Source organism: Tenrec ecaudatus, chromosome 2 (genome assembly GCF_050624435.1).
Source record: "Tenrec ecaudatus isolate mTenEca1 chromosome 2, mTenEca1.hap1, whole genome shotgun sequence".
Taxonomy (NCBI): Eukaryota; Metazoa; Chordata; class Mammalia; order Afrosoricida; family Tenrecidae; genus Tenrec; species Tenrec ecaudatus.
The window spans coordinates 159,012,153-159,031,079 of record NC_134531.1 but is presented as its reverse complement, the minus strand read 5'-3'; the positions used below and the strand labels follow the sequence as shown (position 1 = coordinate 159,031,079).

General features: G+C 58.2%; 1 protein-coding gene across 4 annotated transcripts in view; it reads left to right on the top strand.

Annotated features, from left to right (window-relative positions):
- The window catches only part of PDGFRB (platelet derived growth factor receptor beta), a 38,530-nt gene extending 24,626 nt beyond the window's left edge, over window positions 1–13,904 (top strand). For all 4 annotated transcript variants that reach the window (XM_075541804.1, XM_075541803.1, XM_075541802.1 and 1 more), the window contains 13 exons: window positions 967–1,061; window positions 2,027–2,159; window positions 2,617–2,721; window positions 2,982–3,092; window positions 4,278–4,437; window positions 5,248–5,408; window positions 6,002–6,120; window positions 6,303–6,425; window positions 7,141–7,252; window positions 8,550–8,649; window positions 9,289–9,394; window positions 10,294–10,523; window positions 11,746–13,904. In XM_075541804.1, coding sequence (XP_075397919.1) covers window positions 967–1,061; window positions 2,027–2,159; window positions 2,617–2,721; window positions 2,982–3,092; window positions 4,278–4,437; window positions 5,248–5,408; window positions 6,002–6,120; window positions 6,303–6,425; window positions 7,141–7,252; window positions 8,550–8,649; window positions 9,289–9,394; window positions 10,294–10,523; window positions 11,746–12,019 — 1,829 coding nt within the window. In that variant the 3' untranslated portion in view covers window positions 12,020–13,904. The remainder of the gene's footprint in view (window positions 1–966; window positions 1,062–2,026; window positions 2,160–2,616; window positions 2,722–2,981; window positions 3,093–4,277; window positions 4,438–5,247; window positions 5,409–6,001; window positions 6,121–6,302; window positions 6,426–7,140; window positions 7,253–8,549; window positions 8,650–9,288; window positions 9,395–10,293; window positions 10,524–11,745) is intronic.
- The last annotated feature ends 5,023 nt before the right edge of the window (window positions 13,905–18,927 follow it).

Here is an 18,927-nt window from a genome sequence, read left to right as displayed (position 1 = left end):
CCTGGGCATGGGCGTGGCTTCAGTGGTGGGACTCTAACTTCACAGCTGCCCCTCACTCTGCACTGCCATGGCCAGGGGCTGGATTTTGTTCCAAAGGGATGTAGTTTAATCTCACCCAAGCATCTATGTAGGGACATAAATGTGTCCCTGAGCCACCAGACCCAAGTAAAGCATTGGAGTGCTGTCTGAGGGGAGGCCATGCCCCAGCCTGCCTGGCACTGGGATGCCTGATAGGGGCTTCCTTTAGCCAGAGATGGCTCCTAGAACCAGGAAGACGTGGCTGTCCTTCTTAGAACCCCAGAGGGTGGTCTGGGCCCCGGAGGAGGAGGAGGAACAGGACTCTGTTGGGCCCCTGGTGGGGCAGGTGAGGACAGGGAAGCAGGGGTGGGGTGGCCTGTGGGCAGAGCAGAGAGGAGGGCAGCCCAGGGAGCGGGAAGCTGGGAGCAGAGAGCCCAGACCAGAGCCCAGGCCTTGGAGCTGGAGGAGACTCAGGGCTGATGTGTGGGGGAGGGGACAGGGGGTGCAACTTTGGTCCCGCTTGGTTCTTCTCCCAGTTCTATGGGAGATGCACTTCAGAGCCTCTGTCACTCCTATTCTGCCCCCACCTCCTCTCCCAACGGGGACAGGGCTGAAGCACCTCCCATCCTCAGATGGGTAAAGCGGACTGCTCCCTATGTAAGCGGCCACTCCGTCCCCTGGCCAGGCATTCAGGTGTGGGCACACAGCTCTGCCCAAGCTCTGATGCCCACAATGAGGGTGGGCACGGTGAGGGCCGAAGTGAGCCACAGCCCAGCCCCTGGCTCATGGCCTAAGGGGCTCTATAGAGCAGAGCTGGGCAGACAGGCTCGACTGCCCCCAACTCATGCAGAAAGGATGTGGAGGCTGGTGTGGGTCTGAGCTGGGGGTGGGGAGGACAGTGTCCTCGGCCCTGTGTGCTAACAGCCTGCTCTTGGTCTTTGCCTCCAGCACTGCCCTTCAAGGTGGTAGTGATCTCAGCCATCCTGGCCCTGGTGGTCCTCACCATCATCTCCCTCATCATCCTCATCATGCTCTGGCAGAAGGTAGGCGCTCTCCCATGGAGAGGCCCACAGGCCGGTGGGAGGCATTGGGTATAGGGTTTGCGTGGGTTCCAGTCCTCTCTGAAGGCAGCATGACCAGGACGCGTCTGAGGTCCACACACAGCCCAAGGGTGCACTGGTGTCGAGTGATGCTCACTGGATGTCAGAACTGCCTCCCCCAGCAGCCTGGGTGACAGCAGCCTGGGTCTGGCCCCTCTGGCCATCCTAGCTTCAGGGCCCAGGACCATTAAGATAGGCTACATGGGTTTTAACATGATGGCTCCACATGGTGCCTGCAACAGTGGGCTCAAGCAAAGGAACAATTGTGAGGATGGCATGAGGGTGGGTGAGCCTGGCAGGGTTTCGTTCTGCTGTACAGAGTTGCTGTGAGTCGGAACTGACCGAGGGTCCCCAACAATCACAGTACCATGGGCTTCAGGACTCTCTCAGCTCTCCCCGACCGACACGCCCAGGAGTCTGCGGAAACGCACCAGAAGCCTATCAATGAGTCCTCCTGGTGTTCTGTTCTGGGGTTCGCCACTCTGAGAGCTGGCTGAGGATAGCAGCCTGAGATGCTGACATTTTAAGGCCTGCGATTTCAGCGCTCTTAGCTGCCACCTTTCTGCGAGTCCTGCAGGGCTCAGATCCCACACGAGGAGGGCCCTACCTCCCGCAGAGAGCCCCTGCGCAGCACCACTAGCCTCTGCTACCACCTGGAGCAGCTACTGGGCAAGTCCTCAGCCCTCTACCCTCAGCGGCTTTGGCTCCTCTGCCAGCGCCAAGCTAGGGACCTTTGGTGCCGGTACCTCTGAGCTTATAAAGGACTGGATCTCTTGCTAACTTGCTGTGTGACCTTGGATAGGCCTTGCCCCTCTCTGAGCCTCAGGGATACCCGCCCCATCTGGCCTATAAGGGGTTAGAGTCTAGGGGAGACCCCTAATGACCTCCCTGTGATGTCGGGCCTGCAGAAGCCCCGCTATGAAATCCGCTGGAAGGTGATTGAGTCGGTGAGCTCCGATGGACACGAGTACATCTACGTGGACCCCATGCAGCTGCCCTACGACTCCACGTGGGAGCTGCCGAGGGACCAGCTCGTGCTCGGTCAGCGGTGGGCACTCGAGGTGGGAGGGAAGACGCTCTGGGGTCTGGGCCCAGCCTTGCTGTGATTAACTTTGAGCACCAGGGTGAGGTCTGACGTTCCTGGGCCTCTATCTCCCCATCTGTACAATGGGGTGAATCACTTTGCATTGAGGCCTTGGGGTCCTCTGTGAGATGGCCCCTCACCTTCACATAGGATGAGAGAAGGCGTTAATTGGGGGACAGGCTGGGAGCTGGGCGAGCAGCATTCATCCAGGGAGGGAGGCTGACTTCCAGGGATTAGAATGGAACTTAGATGAGACGCCAGGAAGGACCGGAAAACCTCCACGTGGGGCAAGTCCAAGGTGGTTTGAGGAATAGCTGGGTGAACTTCAAAGGGTGCTTTTCCCACCCTTGGGTAGGGAGGGTAAGGGTGCAGCTTGCTTGTGGGCTGGGCGCTGAGAGTCTGTGTCTGCCCTAGGACGCACCCTCGGCTCCGGGGCCTTCGGACAGGTGGTGGAGGCTACGGCACATGGCCTGAGCCACTCCCAGGCCACGATGAAGGTGGCTGTCAAGATGCTGAAATGTGAGTGCTTAGGCCCCCCCGTCCAACCTCCCTCATGTGTGCACCCCCCTGACCCCCATGCTCCTGGGGCAGGCTTGACTATAGACAAGAGGAAGAGGGTCCCTCCCCTGACTTCTGCCTCATGCCCATCTCCTGAGGGGGAAAGGGGCTCTTCACCACCTGGGTGCCTGGGTCTCAGTGCAGGGTGGGGGAGAAGGACCAGGAGGGGCTCCAGTGGGGCCTCTGTGAGGGGAGCCTGCCTGAGCACCCCATCCCTTCAGCCACAGCCCGCAGCAGCGAGAAGCAAGCCCTCATGTCAGAGCTGAAGATCATGAGCCACCTCGGACCCCACCTGAACGTGGTCAACCTCCTGGGGGCCTGCACCAAAGGAGGTACCTATCCCATCCCAGGGGACTTGCCTGGGCCCTGTCCACACCCCTCCAACAGGATGCTCCAGCTGGAGGTCTAGCCCTGCTCTGCCCTGTCTGGGGGCTGGGCCCAGCGGTTCTCACGCTGGCGCGTCTGACCCTGCCCAGAGTGGGGCTGGTTGCTGTATTGTGGGCTGTTGTGTTGGTGGTTTGGGGTTTTTGCTTCCTTCCCTCTCATTTGTGCCTTCCTCTTCACCCAAGTTGGTTGGGTGGCACCGTGGGTTAGGCATTGTACTCCCAACCACAAGGTCAGCAGTTCAAACCTACCAGCTATCCAGCAGCCCCCTGAGAACTTACAGTCTTGGAAATCTCCGCAGCTCTGAGTCAGAATCCACTCCCATGGCAGTGGATTTTCACCCACCTTCATGGGTGTCCACTCGCTGTTTATTTTTATTTAAGTCCACAATGCCTTTCCAAAGGGGCCCGAGAACAGCTCAGGAGACACTGAGATGCATTACACCCTCGGGGTTTCGAAGAGTTCAACCCATGTGTGGGCTCACTGAGGACGGCCTCTCCCCAAGGCCAGGGCATGCAGCACCCCCCCCCCCCACACACACACTGCTGTGTTTCAGCCGGAGGCGGAATCAGGTGCCACCCCCCACTCCCTTCCCCCCGCCCGGCGCTGTGGCCATTCACAGCCTGCCCAACGCAGTTGTGTGATTTGGGATTTTCCTCAGCATTGTGCAACCAGCACAAATACAGAAGTGTGTGGGGCGCCTGGGACTGTTTGCGTCTGTCCTGACCACTGGTTTCAAAATGTGTGCCTTCGTCAGTGGTGTCGCGCTCCCGCTGGCTGGCCTTTAGGGAAGGGGCTGAGTGTGAATTTCAGCCACATGGTGACCGTCCTCCATGGTTGCTTTTGTCTGCTTTACATGCTGGCCTCCAAGACAAGCTTTCCTTTGGAAAGATCGTGCTAGTGTGTGAGGTGAGCCGACCAGGGCATGGTGGAGAGGGGTCGGGTTAGCAGGGTGCGGTCAGGCGCAGGAGAGTAAGTTCTTGCTGGGGGCTGCAGAGGCTGGAGAAGCACCTCAGCTGCTCAATGCAAGAGCGTTTCCCCTCCGAGCAAACATCCTCTTCCATCCAGCAAGTGGCCCTGCTGGGTAGCCCAAGGCCTCCCCGGGGACCAGCCCTGAGCCTGTCCCTCTGCAGGCCCCATCTACATCATCACCGAGTACTGCCGCTACGGGGACCTGGTCGACTACCTGCACCGCAACAAGCACACCTTCCTGCAGCACCGCTCCGACAAGAGCCACCCGCCCAGTGCCCAGCTCTACAGCAACGCCCTGCCCGTCGGGCTCCCCCTGCCCAGGTACCGGGGGCCCTCACTCCTCATGGCCCGGAAGGGACAGCCCTGCTCCTGGAGCCAGCTCTGTTGCATAGTCAACTCGAGACCCTGAGGCTTGGCCTCCCGAGCTTTGAGAATAGCAAGACAGGGAGAGCAGCGGTTCAACCAGCTGGCCCCGCTGACCACCCGTCCGCAGAGTGCCTGGCCTCGGGCTGCGCGCTCTGCAGACCAGGCCTGCTGGCATCCATCCTCACCCCTACCTGGGGCTGTGGACACCCCTCCCCTGAGCAGCTTCTGTCCCCGTTTGCCTGGGAAGAGGGCCAGGGGCCCGCTCCCACGTGCCTGCCTCACCACTCTCTCTAGTGCCCAGCTCCCCTCCCCTCCACAACTGACATTTTTCGCTCCTTTTGCTGATTACAAAAGCAATGCTCATGTCTTGCCGAGATAAAGGACGCTCCAGAAAAGCCTATAGAAGACAGTGAAGCTCACCCCTGTCCTCCCCAACATTCGGGCTTGACTTCCTTCCAGTCTCTTTTCTGCCCACAAAGGCTGCAGGGCCGAGTGCCAGGGCCCTGCTGTCCACACTGGGCTGTGCCGGGCGCTGTGGGTACCATGGCTGTGTGATGTGGAGAGGCCACAGAAAGGCCTGTGTTCACACTCATCTCAGGCCCTCGTCCTGGGCAATATCCTTGCCTCTGGGTGTCACTCTCTGGCTCTTTGTGACATCCTGCCCACTGGGGGCCTGATGGGGCTGGAAGGGCTTGGCCGACTGCAGGTGTGGCCAGGCCTCACCGGGGATGAGAGCCCCGCCTTCTGATTTCCTCTCCCCCACAGCCATGTGTCCCTGACTGGGGAGAGTGACGGCGGCTACATGGACATGAGCAAGGACGAGTCGGTGGACTACGTGCCCATGCTGGACATGAAAGGGGACATCAAATATGCAGACCTGGAGGCCTCCAGTTACATGGCCCCTTACGACAACTACGTCCCCTCTGGTGGGTGGACAGTGTCTGCACCACGTGCCTGAGCAAAGAGGAGGTCTGGTCAAGGCCTTTCACACGCCCAGCCAGGCAGCAGCCTCAGAGGAAGGCCGACTGTGCCCATTTCATGGATGTAAAGACTGAGGCTAGCCACCTGTCCAAAGCTGCTGTGTGGGGAGCCCCAATCTGAACCCCTGTACATGAGCCTTAGGCCCTGAGGCCAATACACGACCCTTGGGAGGGGAGGCGCTGGCCACTTGGGGCCTTGGGGCAGAGTAGTGTGTGCAGAGCAGCCTGGCTGAGAAGCAAAGGGCCTCAGACTAATACCCAATGTTTTCTGGCCCAGGAGGGCTCTGATAAAGCAGGGAAGTCCAAGGGGAGGCACCAGGAGTCCTTCTCCTGGTCAAGGGAGAAAGACCGGCTTTCTCAGAAACCCAGAGGGGCAGGTCTGCCCCGTCCTATGGGGTCGCTATGAGCCGACATTGCCTTGATGGCAATGAGTTTGGTTTGAGTTCAGAGCAGAATATTGGCCACGGTTCAGCCTCTGTGAGCCAGAGGTGGGGCACTGCGGGCCATTGGAAGCTGGGTGATGCTGTGCTCTCCTCTAGCTCCCGAGAGGACCTGCCGGGCGACTTTGATCAATGAGTCCCCAGTGCTTAGCTACATGGACCTTGTGGGCTTCAGCTACCAGGTGGCCAATGGCATGGAGTTCCTGGCCTCCAAGAACGTATGTGGGGCCAGGGCAGGATGGGCTGATGGGAGGGGGTCACCCAGCCAGAGTCCTCCAGTCACGGCGTCACCACCCCTGCGCCCCCTCTGGTGGATGGGGACAGAATGCTCTTACAGCCCCATAGCCACTCAGCCTTGGGCAGTGATGCATGCCCTCACCCCTCTCTCCCCACCACCCAGTGTGTCCACCGAGACCTGGCAGCCAGGAATGTGCTGATCTGTGAGGGCAAGCTGGTCAAGATCTGTGACTTCGGCCTGGCTCGGGACATCATGCGGGACTCGAACTACATCTCCAAAGGCAGTGTGAGTACCTTCTCTGAGACCCATGGGGTGTCGCTGGAACCAACCACAGCATCCCTGGGACTGTGCAGCTGGGGCTCAGGGCTTGCCCTCTCCCCCCCCCCCCACTGTGGTGGGCATGCTGACCAGGCAGGAAGTGCAGGGCTGGGGGGAGTGAGGCTCCGAGGGGGCGGTCAGCCAGAAGTGTTTTGGCAGCGATGGGGTGACCCCCACATGCTGGGTGTGGCTGAGGAAGAAGCCCAGACATGAGACATGAGTGGGTTGCAGGCAGCAGCTGGGACTGATCAGGTAAAGATGTGACCATCCTGGCTGCCCACATCTGCCCACTTTCTGAATGGTACAATGAACCCGAGATGGAAGGGGCGCAAGGCCCCCAGAGAGTGAGAGCAGCCATGATCATAGTAGGTGGGGGTCTCAGTATGTTCCTGCCCTCACCCCCACCCTGGACAAGGCCTCTCCTGGAACCCCCCCCCACTCTTCTCTGAGGAACCTCAGACTCTTTGGTTTTTTCCCATGAACAGGGCTGCAGGCCCCCAGCTGGGGAGAAAAGGCATGCACTGTCCTGCTCCTCTGTGCTACCCTGCGTGGCGGGACAGGTGCTGTGGGCAGCAGAGACAGCCCTCATAGGGACTGGGGGACCCACTAGGAGCAGAGAGACTAGGACCAGGGAAGGAAGGCAGCCCTTCCTTGTATTCAACCCCCGCCCTGTCCTCCACAGACCTTCCTGCCCCTGAAGTGGATGGCCCCCGAGAGCATCTTCAACAGCCTCTATACCACGCTGAGTGACGTGTGGTCCTTCGGGATTCTGCTATGGGAGATCTTCACCCTGGGTACGCTGCCTTCTTCCCCATGGGCACCTGGGTACGCTGCCTTCAGCACCATGGGCACCTCTGCAGGACCCCGCCCACCTCAGAGCCTGGGACTGCGGAGGCTGCACCATGAGATCAAGTCCCAGCTGGTTGCTTTCTCACTGCCTTGTGGCCCCAGTGAGTGCCTTATCCCATCTGAGTATCTGAGTGAGGTGGAACCCCCAAGGAACACCATGGCTAAGCCTTGTGATTCAAACTCATTGGCAGCTTCGTGGTGAGCCACCACAGACAGATTCCGAAGCCCCGCCATCCCCCTGCCAGAGAATGGACTCAGGACTCACACCAGCCCTGCGTAGAGTTTCTGAGACTGTCAATCTTTATGAGAGCAGACAGCCTCAGCTTTCTCTTGCAGAGTGGCTGGTGGGTTTGAATTGCTGACCTAGTAGCTCACAATCCAAGGTTTACATCCTAGATAATCCTATTGGCACTTCTACTTTGTCACACGGAGTCCCTGTAAGTTGAAAGCAACTCAAAGGCACCAAATTACAACAAACTCAAAACCAAGGGGTCGATTCCAGCTCATGGTGACCCTGCAGGACCGAGTACAACTGTCCCTGGGGGTTTCTGAGACTCTTTAGGAGAGTAAACAGCTTCATCTTTCTCCCTTGCAACTGCTGGTGGTTTTGAACTGCTGACCTTGAGATTAGTAGCCCAACGTGTAACCACTCTGACACCAGGGCTCCTAAGCCCCACCAACAATCAAATGTGTTCCTGGCTTGGTGGGTCTCTGGTTTTCTACTTCTGGGGAGGGCTCAGAGCCCCCGCGGAAGCCTGCTATACACAAACCGTGTGGCTTCCAACAACAGGCGTCCATTCCCTCTAGTCACAGGGGGCTAGAAGTTCAAAACCAAGGGCCCAGCAAGGCCTTGCTCCCTTAAAGGCCCCAGGGAAGAGACTCCCTGGGCCTTTCTGGCTTCTGCTAGCGCCAGGCCTTCCCTGGCTAGTGCTGGCGTGAGCCTGGTCTCCGCCTCTGGCGTCACCAGGAGTGTCGTCTCTGCCGGCTATCTCTGTCCAAGCTTCCCGCTTCCTATAAGGACATGAGTCAACATGGATTTAGAGACCACTTCCTTCCAGGATGTCCTTACCTCAAATCGAGCAGGTCTACAAAGACCCTGTTTCTAAAGAAGATCACACTTTAGAATCAGGGGATCAGAGTGACCCACACGTTCCAATGCCGAGAGTCACTGTGCCCCCTCCCTGTGCAGGGGCTGCTGTGTCCCGCCATTTTCCCAAGGATCCTGTCTCTGTCCCACCACAGGTGGCACGCCTTACCCGGAGCTGCCCATGAACGAGCAGTTCTACAATGCCATCAAGCAAGGTTACCGCATGGCTCAGCCTGCCCATGCCTCAGACGAGATGTGAGTGGAGGCTCGTGCACTTGATGGGGTGTTTGGGGGTGCAAGCACTCTAAGTAGCTTACACCGAAGATGGAATTACGGTGTGGGCAACTCTCCCCAGCTTAAAATAAAGATAACTTTATTGGCTCCGAGATCTGGAAAAGCCTAGATATGGATGGATCGGGGTGTTCAGATGATGGCGTCAGGAATCTAATTTCTACTCCTCAGCTCTGCTTTCCTGGGTACTGGACAGCTCTGCCCAAGTAGTTGCACTGGCCCCCACTCCCACCCCCATTCCTGCCACTTATACGGTTCCAGCAAAACTCTCAGGGCTGACTTGACTTTCGCCGGCTCAGCCAACATCACCTGACCCTCCCAAACCAGGTGCTGAGCTCAGGGGACAGAAATGCCTCCGGCCAAAGCTGAGTCACTGAGTCACTGCTAGCCCCTGTTGGTGGCAGGACAGTGGCCTGCGGTGGAGGGAGAGAGGGAGGGAGAGGTGAGAGTAGGGCTGCGGGCAAGTAGAATCACTGCCGCCCTCTTACCCTCCCTGGTACCGTGGCAGTTATGCAACTCCTTCTGAGCTTGGCAGCCTCAGTTCCTCTCCCCAGCTCAGCCTTGCACGGCGCCCAGCCCCTGAGCCCCGCCATCTCTCCGCAGCTACGAGATCATGCGGAAGTGCTGGGAAGAGAAGTTTGAGATCCGGCCTGCCTTCTCCCAGCTCGTGCTGCTCCTTGAGAGACTGCTGGGCGAGGGCTACAAAAAGGTATGTTGAGGCAGGAAAGGGTGAGGAACACAGTCTGGCCCGTGAGCCAGACACCAGGTATGGTCCCCTTTGTCCATCTCCCCACGGTGCCAGGAAGGGATGGGCAATGGCCCGCATGTATTTTTGCAGTAATGTTGCACTGAGACCCTTCAAGGGGCGGCTTTCAAGGGGGCAGGCCCATGCATTGTGCGTTTCTTCACGCACACCCCCTGCCACATCCCAGGACTCCCAGAAGACCGGCACAACCCCGCCAGAAGGAGGGCCAGGCCCCACTTCACTAGGCCCCGTGTGCAGATGTAGACAGGCAAATGGAGCTGGTGGGCCTTACAGCCGGCCTCTGCCCCACAGCGGGCAGAGGGAGAAGGGATGCAGCCAAGCCTGACCCTTCTCTGACCCCATGCCCAGCCCATGTCCGCTGTGGCTGACAGGCCAGTGGATGCATGGACATCGTCCCCCTCACGGTGAGGGAAGTGGAGGCCCGCAGAAGAACAAGAGCCCAGACCTGTCTGGCCTGAATCGGAAACGGGTTGGTGCTGGGCAGTCTCGGCTCACCTTTCTTGTGAGCAGGAGGCAGGAAGCCCAGTGTGTGACCTTGGGTGACCCCTTGTTGTGCAACATACCTATTGTCTTCATGTCCACTCTGACTCATAGCCCCCTACCGACAGGGTAGAACTGCCCACAGGGCTTCTCAGCCTGGAATCTGTTCAGAAGCCGGCTACCACATCTCTCCCTCAGAGAGGCTGGTGGCTTTGAACCGCCAAACTTTTGGTGAGCCGGGACTCTTTCTCTGTGACCTGTGACCTTACTTATATGAGGGTGGAGGGGCTCCGTCCTCCAGCCCCGGAGGGCATTTCTGGTCTGACCATTTGTCTGTCTGGCTCTGTCTGCCCGTGGAGCAGAAGTACCAGCAGGTGGACGAGGAGTTTCTGAGAAGCAACCATCCAGCCATCCTTCGCTCCCAGGCCCGCCTGCCTGCCTTCCACGGCCTCCGCTCTGCCCTGGACACCAGCTCGGTGCTTTACACCGCCGTGCAGCCTGAGGGCGACAACGACTACATCATCCCCCTGCCGGACCCCAAGCCCGAGGGGGCCGAGGAGGGGCCGTTGGAGGGCTCCCCAAGTCTGGCAAGGTAGACACCCTGGCCAGCCCCGTGCCCCCCCCTCCCCCCGCAGTGGTGTATGTGGTGTGTGTCTGTGCGCTGCCCACCTGCCCCAGCAGAAGTGGCCAAGTCCCTAGGGCCATTTAGCCTAGGGTGCCCTCAGGCGGAAATGACAGACTGTTGAGAGAAACCGTGCTTTGGGCCTCATTTGCAAGGAGGCTGCTTCCTCTAGAAGCCCACAGGCCATCAATTCCTCCCCAAGGGAGGGAAAAGCTTACTCAGTAACCCAGTGCCCCCATAGTGGATAGGGGGGGGGGCTTCTGCATCAGTGCCCAAGGGTCCCAGGGAGCTGGCGGTGGCAGGGAGCAGAGACAACAGGAATGCTTAGGCCAGCATTCACACTGGCAGGGAGATTTGTCTCTGCCTTGAGATGTGCTGGCATTCCAGTGCGGGGAGAGGGTGGAGCAAGGCCCAGCTATTGCCTGGACCTGATGTTCAGATAGGAGTGCCTCATAGCTAGGAAGCCCGTCATCCCCACCCCACCCTCCATCCCCCACCCCCCCACCCCCCACCAGGCCAGACTCACCCCCAGGCAAGATCCGTATCAGGCAAGATCTCTCTCAGGGTGCAGTGGCGGGAGCCCCAGGCTAGCTGTGAGAGACCAAGCAGGTGCCTTCCCCTCTGCGATCCTCGGTTTCCCATAGGTGCCCAGAGCACACAGGACAGAGGGGCTCCCTGAGGCCCTCCCTATTCTGATTGTTAAGAACCTCCTCGTGGGCAGTGGGAGGAGCGGTTCACCTCAGAGCGCCCCGTTTGGGGGGTGGGGAGGCCTTATTCTGCCCCCTCACCCCTCGACCATGCAGCTTCACCTGTACTCAGTTCCTCCGCTCTACACTGGTGCGGCAGGGCGCTCTGTCTGTGGCCGCGGTGAGGGCCTCTTTCAGGAGTGGGGGTGATGGGCACGGACCATGGGTGGGAGCTTTGGGGCCAGCTGAACTCCCCCAGGACCCTGGCTCCATCACTGAAGGCTGTGTGACCCACTTATGTGCCCTTCTGTCACCTCTCTGGGCTGCACTCTCCACGCGGAATTCGCCTTGCAGGGTGTTGACAGGGATTCGACGGGCACACATGTGGAAAGTACACGGTGCCAGGCCACACGCAAAAGTGCTCAAGTCGTGTTACTGTTACCTTTCTGTGGGTCCCTCACAGCACCCACCCTTCGCTCACCTGTCTTCCGTGGCCCTCTCCCCAGCTTCACCCTGAACGAAGTCAACACCTCTTCCACCATCTCCTGTGACAGTCCCCTGGAGCTTCAGGAGGAGCAGGAGCCGGAGCCGGAGCCAGAAGCAGAGCCAGAGTCTAAGCCTGAGCCTGAGCCTGAGCCTGAGCCTGAGGTTGAGCCCAAGTCCGAGCCCGAGCCCGAGCCCGAGCCCGAGCCCGCATCTGAACGGGAGCTGGAGCCGGAGTCACTGCTGGTTTCAGGCTGCCCAGGGCCTCGGGCTGAGATGGAGGACAGCTTCCTGTAGAGGCCGACCCTGCCCCTGCCTGCCGGAAGCTCCCTCTGCCTTCCAGCACCCCGCACCTCCTGGCCTGGCCTGCCATCAGCCAGGCTGCCCCATTAGTTGCCCCTTCCTCTGGAAGGCATCCAATCTGGCATGGTACCTCCCAATCCCAGGGACTGAGGTGGCATGAGAGCTGCAGGGACCATGTGACTCTGAACCACGGCTTTTCCCCACACCGGGGCCTCAGTTTCCCCATCTGTAAGAAGGGCTAGCGGGGCTGGAGGGGTGGGGTGTCCCACAATCTGCCGTTGTGTCTCTGGCTGACAAGTGGAGTGGGGAGCCAGGAATCCCTGCAGAGCAGCCTGGGGTTAATGAGGTGGCGAATAGTTTCTCCCTTCAGCCAGCCAGCCCTCAGGGAGCTGCAGCCTGCGGGCCTCTCTGACCTGAGGCTCTCCTGCAATGGAGAGGCTCCCGGCGGGCCTGGGGCCTGGCCTTGGACAGCGCGGGCTCAAGCAGGAAGACCAGTCTTCACTTCCCCAGGCCGGAGCTGGTCTGGGGCCGTCTGTGCTTCACTCACGGTGGGGCTGGGCCAAGCGTGGGACTCCCCGCTGTAGCTCTTGCCTGTGGTCCTCCACCCCGGACAAGGCCTCTCCTGGGACCGCCCCCCCCCCCCAGTCTCCTTGCCTCCTTATCTCCTGGGACCCGCTGCTCCCGGGGTCTTTTCTATAAGCACTCTCAGTCAGCTCCACCCACCAGCCTCTCTAGAGCCAGACTGGCTCTGTGATGCTCATGTGGACATGCCTGTAGGGGTCCGCATGCGACTGGATGGGGGTGGCCCTGCCTGCCTTGGGCCTGCTATGAGACCCCCTGGAGGAAGCCTTGCGCTCTCTGGGCCACAGTCCCCCCTTTGGAAAGTAAGCAGGCTGAACGCACGCCGCCGCCGAGTGCCCTGCCAGCGCTACCATCCTGGAATATTCTGGGGAAGGGGGCTGCCTGGTGAGGCAGGGCTGGACACCCCAAGTCCCTGCTCTGGGGGGCAGCTGGGGTCTCGGGGGTTTCCAGAACATATCACGATGCCCCAGAGATTCAGGAACCATGCCCCTTCCCCGGCAGCCTCGGGAAACCAACTGTCCCGGCCTTGACTTTGGGTAGCAGCAGCATCTTGGAAACCCCCCTGCAGCTGCCCTAGGGAGGCCCTTAAGCGAGATCTTGGGACCCCTTCCAGACCTCCCGTGACCTCTCATTCTGGGGTACAGAGAGGGCGACTCAAGCCAACTCTGCAGTCCCACCTCCCACCCAGCTTCTGCTGCTGAAGCCTATGGCATAGACATGGGCAGTCAGAAGACCCAGAGGCCCCTGTCAAGGACAGGATGCCTGGCATGAGTGCCGACGGAAAGGGGTTTCAGACTCAGCACTGGTGGATGGTCCCCAGCCGGACCTCCATGGTCTCCCTGCTGTTGGGGTGTCCCGTGGCCCTCCAGCTGTCCCACTGCCAGGGCGGTGCCCCATGGGGGGTGGTTCTCCTGCTCACCTCACTTCCTCTGCCAGCCATAGTAACCCAGGAGCATCAGAGGTGCCGAGGGAGAGGGGGACAGCAGACAAGACTGCAGGCAGGGAGAGGTGGGGAGGGGAGGGAAGCTCTGGCACCAGCACCCACTCCCGCTGGTGGGCACCCTCTGCCTCCCCACCCTGCCGGCCCTGAAGCTGGGCCCAAGAGGAGAAGGGGCTCTCACTACGGTACCAAAGATGTAATCACCTAGGTTTACAAGTATTTTTAGGACTCACATTAACTCACATTTATACAACAGAAGTGCTATTTTGTATGCTGTGCAGTTTTCCTATCTGTGTACTTTTTTTAAGAGAAAGATTTTTAATATTAAACACGGTGCTTCCCCCTCAAGAGCTTCAAGACCTCTCCCCGGTTTGCTTCCCATGGGCCTGCCACCCTGGGGTGTCTCAGTCCGGCCCCTTCTGCTCTGAGCCTTGTTTTCTCCGTGAGTCAAACGGGCACTTTCACACTCTTCCTCCCTGGGGGCCACCCAGCGCGGTCTCTTTCCATGGGGCCCCCGTTTCTCGGGCTGTGACTTGGGTGGCTGTCTGGCTCTGCAGTGACAGGCCTGGAGCTGTCGGGAGGCTCTAGGCCAAGGAGCCCGAGCCCCTCCTGCTGCCATCACCCCCCCCCCACCCCCTGCCACCATGTGCTTTGGCTTTGGTTGGTAAGCTGGGTCACCCTTCCGGCCCTCCCCCTCCATCCTGCCTGGGGTCCAGATTGTGGCTGGCACCGCCATGGTGAGGAGTCTTGGCCAGAACCCCGTCACAGGCCCAGGTGAGGAGCCTTTGGGTGCTAGGTAGAGCGGAGCAGACTGAGTGCCCAGTGGGATCTGCGAGCAGAGAGAGGCTAGGCAAGGGATGGAAGGGGAGGGAGGACAGTGTGGCCTGGAAGACACTGGGGACAGATGGGCCTTGGCTCTGAGGGCAGAGGGTACAGGCCCAGCTGGTAGCATGGCGCTTCTGGGCTCAGCAGGGCAGGAGTGGTGGGACTGGCAGAACTGGCGTCTTGATCCCTGCTGAGCAACCCGGCTGCCCAGAGGCTGCCCTTCCACCCTCAGGGAGCAGCATGGGCTGGGGCAGCCATTGTGGGTCAGGGCGCTGTCAGAGGTAACAGGCAAAGCAACAGGGTCTTGGACCCTGGGCCTCCTACCTGGCCCCCTTGGCATGGGTAGCTTGAGGTGGGGCCAGCTCCAAGCCTGAGGTCTACACCTGGCTGTGTGACTTTGGGCCGGTCCCCTGTGCTCTCTGAGCAGAGGCAGGCGCCCCTCGGTTTGGATCGGGGAGGGCGACACTTCATTTTGGAGCTGCAGGTCTTCTTGGCCTGCACCCAAGAGTCTGAGGCCGTGGCTACAAGTGGAGAGAGGAACAGAGCTATAGGGCAGCTCTGACTCAGAGGCCCGGCCGCCAACTCAGGGGCAGCTGAGCCACGCCAAGGAAAACCCCAGCCCGCACCACCCACCAGCCCACTGCAGGGCCTCCTCTTACAAGGCCCCTCCTCCCAGGTGTCTTGGCTTTAGAGTGCACTGGAGCCCAAGACCCCCTTTCTCCTGGCTGTGACGGGGGGGGGGGGGGGGGGGGGGGGGGGAGAGTACACCAATTCACGGACCAGCCCCACACTCCAGACAGACGCCTGCCCACCTGGGCCTCCTCCTGCACCAGGCCACGCAGCCTGGTTAACAGCATTTCTTGTCAGCTTTAATCGTAGAAAAATATGTGCTATCATTGCAAATTGCTTGAATGTAATATCTCTTAGACTATATGAATACTCACAACGAAATTGACTTACAAAATCTACAACGAATCACATTATTAGCCTACAACATTATGAGTAACTAAACAGATATTAAACAATTTCCCCTTTTCCTTGAACTATTTACTTCAGTCTCAAAAAAGTTATTGCTACCGGTTCTTAACAACTAATTAACACAATGAAACACGCTGCCCTTGCGTTGGTTCTGACTCACAGCAAAATGTAAGACAGTGCAGACTGGCCCTGTGGTTGCTGATGTCTTAAAGCCTTACGGGGACAGAAAGCCTCCATATTGCCCCTGCAGACAAACTGGGGAGTTCGAACCATCAACTTCATGGTTAACAGTTTGATGCATAGCCCACTCCTCCACCAGGGCTCCATGACAAAACAGCAAGACATTTGACAAAGTCAGTACAGATCCAAACACCGGTAACAGGGTGAGCAGCAGTGTGCCCCGGTAGCAGGTGCAGACGAAGCCACGGGCTCAAGGTGTGGTTGTAATTGGGCAGCAACAACAGCACTGACCTGAGCACATGAGAAGGGTTGTAAAGGAAGTTTGCCTAGAGTGTTAGCCTGTTAGGTATATTGACACCTGTAAGCTGGGCTTCTGGAAACTGGTTTTGGCTGAAAGTGGACAAGGAAGGGCCTGCTGCGGGCTCCTGGGGTGGGCTGACACTGGGCAGGAGGGAGATGGCCTTGGAGAGGCACTTGAAGACACAATGAAGAGTCCTTCCTTGGTCGCAGCCCCATGCCCGGATTCACCAGGGCGTCATCTAGGCAGCTGTGGGCCTGTCAGATGAGTATACTGGGCTGCTACATGTTCTAGCCTGGCAAGCAACTAAGCTGACCTCTGACCCCACTGGTATCCCTGTGGTGTGTCAGTATGACCCAGAAACACAAGGCTATCACTCCATGCACAAAGTGGCCTCTGCACCTCTCATCGCCAGTCCTCTGGGCCGCCGCAGGGGCACGCGCCGGCCACGCCGATTCACTTACAGGACTGGGAGAGAGCTGTAGGTAGGCCCTCATTCAAGGGCATGGCACTTCTCCCTTTCATTTGTGAACATGTTGTGTGGTTTGGGGGAAGATTCTCTGGACAAGATGACTTCCCCTTCAGTAATGGAGCCGCGGGCTGGGCTGTGGGCTGGGTCGCAGCCCCCTCCCTGTGGCAGCGCCTTCCCAACTGATTTCCAGTCTGGGTCCCCTGTCTCCCTTCGCACACATCCCCTGCCCCGCCTACCACCCTGGGGCTCTCACCTAGCGGAGCTGTGAGTTATACGTCCCTCATCTTCTTTATCTTTGCTCCTGCTCCCTTCGTAGGTCTATTGTATGTGTGTGTGTGTGGGTGGGGGGGGGGCGAGTTCAGTTCTACGTCAGAGGGGTGCCTCGGGCTCGCAGTCTCAGAGATTCCGCCAGCCTCAGCCCAGTGAGTTTCAATGTCCTTAGGGGAGGTTAAAGTTACATGTGCACGCGTGTCTCTGAGATCATCAGCTGTGCGCTCCCTCAGGTTGGTCCGGAGTGGGAGTAGGGCACCATCTAGAGCAGCGGTTCTCAGCCTTCCTCGTGCCGCAGCCCTTTCATACTGTTCCTCGTGTGGTGGTGACCCCCTACCCCCAACCATAACATTATTTTCGTTGCTACTTCATCACTGTCATTTTGTTACTGTTATGAATCAGGCAACCCCCGTGAAAGGGTCGTTTGACCCCCAAAGGGGTCACAACCCACAAGTTGAGAACCACTGATCTACATCTTCTGATCTCAGGATGGTGAAGGTTGTGGTTCCCACGGTCCATTAGTCCGTTGGACCAATTGTTTCCTTGAGTTTTTTGTTTTCTTTTCTCTTCTTCACTCTGGATGGGAAGCGACCAATAGCTGTGTCTTGAATGGCCACTTGCAAGCTTTTAAGACCATTTTCTATTCATTTTAGAATAAGTTGCCTTTCAGTACTATAGACTGCTCTATAGACATCACTATAAAGGGTCGTGTTTTGAAGCAGTACACTCAGGTTACTTTGCAGATAGAACTTCGTTAATATTCCAAGATGAAACCGGAAGGGAAAAGACAAGGAACTATTTTGTCGCTATTACTAACCCCTGGGATTTTTAACTAAAAATAACACATTTCTACTGAATCACTGCACAACAATTTCATAGCCATTTTAGTGTCACACGCTCTGACTGTCATCTCGTGTGGGCTACATCCCCTAATCCCCCGGGAACTCACGGGAAAGTCTCCATCTGGCAGAGTGTCAAATCCGCACGGCGGCCTCCTCCGACATCCTCCAATCGCATGAGAGGGAGAGAGAACCACCACCATGAACCAGCCCAAAGCTGATACCACGCTTCCTCCCTCCAGCCTTCGGACACCCACTGGCCCTGCCACACAGCACACCCTTTAGTTCTGTGCTGGCGTTGAGAACCCCTTACAAGGGTATTGCGGAATTCCCAGATCATACGATTGGGGGATGACTAGAGAAGTAATAGGTTGCAGTTCCAGATAAGAAGTGACCTGGGAGGTTGCTCTTTAGTCAAGACAGCCCTCTTCACAGCCATGGTCTCGGACAAGCGTCCCGCTGCCCCAGGCCCTACACCTCTGCAGCTGCCCCAGCCCCTGTCCTGCCCAGACAAGTAGTACAAAGCCCTTTGGTGCCACCAGTAAGTGGCCAGCGGCTTTGCAGTCCGCCAGCAAGTCTCTGTGGCCAGGAAGTCCGCCACCCAGTCACCTGCCAGCCTCTTGGTTCTGCTGCTTCTGTTGCCACTGTGTCTCTGCCCTGGCCAGCTTCTCTGTCTCTGGCATTGCATCTCTGTCTGTCTCCTGGGTCTAGGAGGGCCTCAGCACAAGGATCCTGAGTCCGATGGACACACTCTCCTCCCAGCTCTTCCTCCTTAGTGGTAGTGGCCCTCCCTGCCTTGGGATTGGCTGTGAAAGGAGATTGTGGGAGGACAAAACCGACCAATCCCCTCATGAAGGCTCCTTATATACCTTATTTGCATGGTCCCACCACACAAGAGGGCCCTGCGCCTTATTTAATTAGAAAGCTATCCCAAACCCTTAATGAGCCACAAGTACCTCATTGGCACCTCTTTCCTCACTGCCATCGAGGCGATGCTGACTCATAGTGACCTTTTAGGACAGGGTAGAAGTGCCCCTGTGAGTTTCTGAGACGGTAATTGTTAACAGGAATACAAAGCCCTGCCTTTCTCCCAGGGGGTTTCAAACTACTGACCTGTGGTTTGCAGCCAAATGTGTAACCATTATGCCACCAGCGCTCCTATTTGCAAACTCCAACCTAATTTTTTAGTGGGAATTAAAAGGCCATATTTGAGGAGAGCCATACTAAGTAATTTACTATGCCATAAAGGTCTCCAGTCCCTTCTAAGACTTGCTCATGGGGGCCTTTGGGAAAATCACATTACCCTAAGCTTCGATTTCTCCATCTGCAAATGGAGCTAGGAGACCCCGAGAACTGCAAGTCATTAATAAGCCCCGCTTGCTAACTGGAAGGTTGGTGGTTCAGATCTACCTAAAGGTGCCTCAGAAGAAAGGCCTGGTGATCTGTTTCTGAAAAATCAGCCATTGGAAGCCCTGTGGAGCTCAGTTCTACTCTGATGCACTTGGGGCTGTCAGGAGC